The sequence below is a fragment of the Patagioenas fasciata genome, assembly GCF_037038585.1.
Source record: "Patagioenas fasciata isolate bPatFas1 chromosome 19 unlocalized genomic scaffold, bPatFas1.hap1 SUPER_19_unloc_1, whole genome shotgun sequence".
Taxonomy (NCBI): domain Eukaryota; kingdom Metazoa; phylum Chordata; class Aves; order Columbiformes; family Columbidae; genus Patagioenas; species Patagioenas fasciata.
The window spans coordinates 2,439,103-2,445,199 of record NW_027288507.1 but is presented as its reverse complement, the minus strand read 5'-3'; the positions used below and the strand labels follow the sequence as shown (position 1 = coordinate 2,445,199).

At 45.1% G+C, this 6,097-nt stretch overlaps 1 protein-coding gene across 1 annotated transcript; it reads left to right on the top strand.

The window, feature by feature from the left end:
- Nucleotides 1-1,629: 1,629 nt before the first annotated feature.
- LOC139826660 (S-adenosyl-L-methionine-dependent tRNA 4-demethylwyosine synthase TYW1-like) lies at nt 1,630-4,679 on the top strand. The gene is made up of 4 exons (XM_071803007.1): nt 1,630-1,743; nt 2,296-2,380; nt 3,168-3,362; nt 4,517-4,679. The coding sequence occupies exons 1-4, from the start codon at nt 1,718-1,720 to the stop codon at nt 4,574-4,576; spliced, it is 366 nt and encodes a 121-aa protein (XP_071659108.1). The 5' UTR covers nt 1,630-1,717; the 3' UTR covers nt 4,577-4,679.
- Nucleotides 4,680-6,097: the final 1,418 nt, after the last annotated feature.

Below are 6,097 nucleotides of genomic sequence, written 5' to 3'. Positions count from 1 at the left end.
CCCTTTACCTACTATGTAATTGTTACTTGTTGTCAATCCACCAAAAATTCCACTTGTTTCTGTTCATTCCAGGTTCCCATCAGTCTTTTTCAAAACTTGCTACTGTCTGTTTCTCTCTCTGCCTACTTCCTCTGTACCTTCCCCAACGTTCATTTTCCCAACATATATACTGACTTCTCTCTAAAGGCTTTCAAAGCCTTCCAACCTCTTCAGTTCCATACTTACTTATCCTTTCAAGAATCTTCCTTGTCCCTGTTACTGAATACTCTCCAAGCTTCATCTAACAACCTTTCCAAATTTCTACTTTCTGTTGCCCTCAGTTTCTACAACTTCTCCAGGGGAGAAGGTCAATTCCCTGTATCATTGGGATCAGCATTTGGATCATCGTTCAGTTCCTCACCACCAAAACCAGAAAGAAGGCAAGGGAAGATGGAAGTGCTTTTGTCCAAGAAGGCCCCGAAATCTGCGTGTGGAGGCGAGTGGCTGCCGGGTGACGGTCCCCACTGGTGCAGTGACACGTGCTGCCCCACTGTGGGCCCCCCCGTGGGTCACTGCGGAGCCCAGGTGTGGTCGTGTAGGAAACGATCACCTTGCCAATAGAACAGGCCCAGGCAGGATCTCTCAGCAAAGCACATTTTGTTAATGATTTTGCAAGACCGGGTGTTCTCCCTAAAGGCAGGCACGCATAATAGGGCAAAAAGCCCCCGTTTATATCCCCCCAAACCCTGGGTGCAATTTCCCTCCCCTGTTGCCCACTGGTCGGTTCTTCAGGGTTTACAGAGCACCCGACACCTGCCTCAGTTTACGTATTTCATTCATCTAATCCGAACAACACCCTTTCCCTTATTGATCTATTTAAAAATGGGTTCCTGGCTCTTTGGCCGTCCTTCCCTCTAGATTAACTTGTAAATACAGGTGTCAGTTTGCATTCTGGGATTAGTTTGAAGAGATTTTGTTTTACATTCAGGATTCACAGTCTGATGTGTCTCGGTCCCTTCCCTCGCTGGGGTCAGGTGCCAGCTCCCCAGTTTTGTGAAAACAACGTTTCTTCCTTGAACGTTCCTTACAGTTCAGTGCACCTGAGGGTTATAATCCGCAGCCTGGACGGTCTCATGTTTGTGGGTGACTCGGTGCCCTCGTTGCTCTGATGTTGGAGCAGCTCTCTGCTGAACGCTTCTCCCGTCGTTACTGAGAGATCGTGTCAGCCTGGGTTGCTCTGTCACTGCAAATCAATCACTCTACTTGTGCTGGAGTTCTCGGGTTCCTCTTTCCGTTGATGTTACTGATGAGGTTGGGCTGGTTTTAGGACGGGAGTGGGATTAGGCTGTTCAGGATGGTAAAAGCTCCTTGCGCAGGTGAGCAAAGTTCTGCTGCGCGAGTTGGGAGGTTCCTGCGTTCAGCTGGATCCGGCTGCGTGTGACCTGAGTTTATTGGAGCGTGGCCTAGTTCAGAGACGTGGTTGTGTCTTTCTCTGGGTGTGAGAAGCTAAAATGCTTTGATAGCCTCATTTAATTAGTGCTGAGAGTCTGTTCACAGGATAGGTGTTTTAAGTGGTTTTGGGAGAATGGGGTTAACATCACTTTGAAAAGGGATTGAATGAGAAGTGGTGCTTGTTTCTTAGGGTGAAAAATCCAATGGGAATCCAGCTTCTTCTGAAGGAATAGAAGACAAACTCGTAAATGGATCAGCCACCCTGGAGGCAAAGTAAAGATTTTCTATGGGTCTCAGACTGGCACAGCAAAGGTATCAGTTACTTTTTTTTTTCCCCACCTACATGAAGTAATTTGAAATATTGAGACTCAAGTCTGTTGCTTGCCTTAGAAGTATTGCACAGTGTAAACATCAGAAAGTTCATTAGCTCATGAGAAGTCATTGCCCAACATGAAAGATAACGTAAAATTATGTAAAAATAACATTTTTTTCTACTTGCTTTAAATGGCGCATGCAGTAGAGACATTGATGATGAAGTTTAAAGTTTACTCTTGCCGTACCCGTAGTTGCGAGCGGGTCTTCTCAGAGACAAGTACTGGTTTAGGTGCTTTTGAAAAAAATGGTGTGTGTAAATGTGAAATCATTAGTCATTAAAATTCATGTCACTCTCTTCTTGCAGCCAATATACTTGATTTTTTTTTTTCTTAACATGAGGAATTCTAGGTCCAGTGTCCAGTTCTCGGATGTCTTTGTTCTTTCTGTTGTGGGAGGTGTCTTGTGACTGGGCGTGTGGGGGGTTGTTTGGTCGCTACCATGCTTGGGTTGAAGCAATTGATAAATTCCTATTTTTTTTTTTTTTTGGAGGTTTGCCAGAGGTCTGGCTGAAGCCGTTATTTCACTTTGTTTGCCTGTGGAAGTCATCAGCATGGGAGATTATGATCCAGAGGAGGTAAGTACCTTATAAATATGACTAATAAAGAAAAGCTTTTCCTTGTGTTGCGAAGGCTCTTTTCCCCTTGTATTTCTCTCCTATTATTCTGGAAATTCCCAATGCTGTGTGTTAAAAATCGCTTCCCTTCTGTATAAGTGTAGCCCATCAACCCTCAGCAGAAAACACCTAAATTTTGAATATTCCTAGGAGAGGATTGCCTAGAGTATTTTGATGGTGACAGTGACTTGGTATGAGCTGGTTCTGTAACTCAGGTGTGAGTTCAGTGAGAGCGGTTGCACCAGGTCCCTCTGTTCTGTCTCTGTATCCCCAGGGAAGGGTTCAAAGCCAGAACAAGCAGATGGTGACAATTTGCAGCCTTCACAGGCTCATAAGCTAAAAACTCCTTGCTGGTCATATTTAGATGGAGTAATCCTTGAGGCATTTTTCTTCTGTGAATATTGATAGTTGTTTTTTTGAATCAGTGAGAAACTTGATTGCTGCAAGAGTCTGCTCAAGAAGCTGTCGATTGGGGTGGGGAAGGGAGATGTTCTGTTCTCTTGTACCACCTCTGTGAAGCAGCAGACAGACAGTTTGATCTCTCCTGGCTAATTTAAGGCGTCTCTGCAGGGGGGATGGCCGTTCGCTACTGTTGGGGTTATCACCTGCAGCATCCCACACCAAAATCCCACTTAGAAAAAACCTCATCTTTTAACTTCTTCCAACTCCCCATGTGTTCCAGTTGTCTTACTAATGGGAAGCGTTCTGAGAAATGCACCGATCTCTTCTATTCTCTTGATATTATTAGACAACCGGCAGGAACGTTTGTGTGTTCTTGGTAGCTACGTACACTGACGGGCAGCCAACCGAGAGTGCAGCGTGGTTCTGCAAGGGGTTAGAAGAGGCAGCGCGTGACTTTCGCTTTGGGAAAACGTATCTGAAAGGCCTGAGATACGCTGTGTTTGGCTTGGGAAATGCGGTTTATGTCGATCATTACAACACTGTAAGTATCTGCTCTGCACCTTTCTGAAGTTTCTGCTCCGCTGAAAGGCTGAGCTTCCCAAAATGCTCCAAAACTGAATGATAACTGGTAGCTTGTGTGAGATTTGCAGCCTTTGTGTGGACTGGGTTTAGGGCACAGGCAGTGCAGTTTTGAAGCAAGTGTGCTGCCCCTTGAAATGGGAAAGGAGGTTGTTAGCCAATCTTGCAGCCTGAGAAAATGCTGATTCCCTTTCCATCAGTGTTCAGTCTTGCATAAAAATACAAATACAGCACAAACTAAGTGCCTGCAAGCAACACAGAGCTGGAGAGAGGCTGATGGTTCAGGTATTTGGCTGGGTTCTATTTGCAGTGCTTCCATTTTGCTGTGTGAACGCTTTAGTAATTTAATCTGTTCAGGTAGGTGTCAGGAACTAAAATGCAGATAGAAGCACTTTTCATATTAGTGTCTCCTGTGGTGATTAGTAGGTACAGCCTAACACGTTCTTATTTGTTTCTGCAGTTGCTTGTAGCTGCTTGAAACAGTTCCTGCTGGGCTCAAAGTTTGGGTGGTGGGTTTTTTGTGTGGTTTTCTTTTTCCCAGGAAGTACATTTAAATCTTTCTTCAGCCTTAGAGGGAGGCTCAAGCTGCTGTTCTCATAGGAAAGATGACTGGGGGAAAAAAAGGCACTCAACCAAAACCAAAATGGGCCCAAACAAACAAAACAACCAAAAAAAAAAACCAAACTAAAACCAAGAGCAGCAAAAACCCCAAACAAACCCCCAGTGTGACTCCACAGATATTCCTTCAGTGTCCTCTTATTTTATGGGTACAAAAATATTGATTGTCTTTTAGACTTCCCTGCTGCTGTAAAGTCAGCACAGACCTGTGCTCTGGTGGGTTGTTCACCATCGTTAGTTTTAACCGCTCCTTGATTTGCCAAATGATTTATTGGGAGCGATAGCTGGATATGAGGCTGGGCTGTGGTGGGCGCTGGAGGAACCCAGATGTCCTTTCGTGGGGAGAGTAGATGGGTGTGAGGGGAAAGCCCAGGGTCCCGTTGCTCTGGCCCTGGCAGGGGAGCTGGGACCGGGAAACTGGTTCTTCTGTGACACAACCTGTTCTCGAGTCCCATCCTGTGGTTTTATTTGGATTTTTCTTTTCTGCTTGCTTTGCAGCCCAAACGTGAACTGCGTGCGCTCTTGTGTCTTCCCAACCTCCCCGTGGGGACCCTTTGAGGGGATTTTGTCTTGCTGGTCTTTTTCTTGGGTGCAGTGTCCAAGAGCAGTTGGAAGATGGTTTTTGGAGGTGGCTGGTTAGTTCTGTTTTCTTAGGATTGTTCTGGCGGATGGTGATGGGTTTTAAATCTAAAATCTCTTGGCAAAAGTTTGGCCTCAAACTTCAGGTAAGGGCAGAGAACTCATCAGTCAAGTGTGATACAGATGATAGTGATGTCCTCACACTATCTATGGAGTATCTCTCATTTATTTTATATGGATAGTGGTGATACACTTCAATAATCATTGTAGATTCTGTTCTGCAAATAAGGAAATATGTGACATCTTCATAGGTCTTCCGAATTCTTCTGTGGGCAATCTAACAGCACAGGTGCGTGACACAGCTGCTGTTAATGGACAAAATGGCCTGAGAAGATGATCTGCCAGTGTCTATTAGTTTCAGAATGCTTTTATTATAGCAATAGGTATTTTTCATTCAAATTAGTTGCTAAAAGAGTAACAGTTCCTCCAGAATCTAATTCAAGAATTCAAGGGAGCAGCCTGGGATGGCGAAGCCAATGTAGGAATTAGTGAATCTACTTGGGCTGAGGGACGGATGTCTCTTCTCCATCTCACCTGGGTGAGAGGAGCTCTCAAGAACTTGCAGGTAGATTTGGGGGAGGGATTGAAATGGGATGAGCTGCCGTGTGGTCGATACCCATGGCCTCACTTCCGTAAGACACGGTTTGCCGTGGTTGCCACTAGTGGAGGTCACCAATGTGAGATCTTCATGGCAGATGTTTTGCGACAGGCTCAGCAAGCGTTCTGACTTACCACGGGGCTTATTGTGAAAGGTCCAGGATTTTGGTTTTTCTTCAGTACTAGCTGATGGAGGTGAAAGTATCATCTAGATCTTTTACTTAGGTGACACATCTTACCGTCTTTGGTGGAGCAATTTGAATCCCAGAATGTCCAGTAAGAGGAAGATTGATGTGGAAGGAAGGCGATTTATTGATAGATGGGAAAGCAAATACATGTTTGTGTTTCAGGGAGGAAAAGCCAGTATGTCTTTTGTGTTACGAGACAGAGTCGGCGATAAAGGAGCACGATGCACATAACAAACACAAGCCCTGTGGGCCAAATCCTCAAATTACATTCGGCCCTTTGAATGCAACTGCGGGGCTGCTGTGGCCTCCGGTGAAAATGTTCGACACCCCATCATAGGCTTAGTTTGACAAGAAATTATGCGCTTATGTATTGGAAATTTTTGTTATTCCTGTTGTCCCCTGCTGCAAAGCAGAAGGGGCTCTTGGATTAAAATGGGCATCTGGGTTTAGGCAAAAAGCCAGATCCTAACAATCTTTTAGCTCTTTTCTACTCAGCTGTTGAGGTTGGTATTTCTTACAGCTCCTGGCATTCCCAGCCCTGAACTCTGCCAGTCTCGTTTTCTTGACACCAGGTTCGGCTTGGCTTGCCTGCTGAAGCAGCTGCATTTTTCACTGACCTTAGCAGGCTTTTACTACGTGTTAAAAATGTCCAAGG

What these genes read in the sequence shown, in the direction of transcription:
- LOC139826660 (XM_071803007.1), top strand. Translation starts at nt 1,718, where the DNA reads ATGGGTCTCAGACTGGCACAGCAAAG. An exon ending in CTCAGACTGGCACAGCAAAG is followed by an intron (nt 1,744 to 2,295) that starts GTATCAGTTACT and finishes TTTTTTTTGGAG; the next exon opens with GTTTGCCAGAGGTCTGGCTG. An exon ending in GAGATTATGATCCAGAGGAG is followed by an intron (nt 2,381 to 3,167) that starts GTAAGTACCTTA and finishes TGATATTATTAG; the next exon opens with ACAACCGGCAGGAACGTTTG.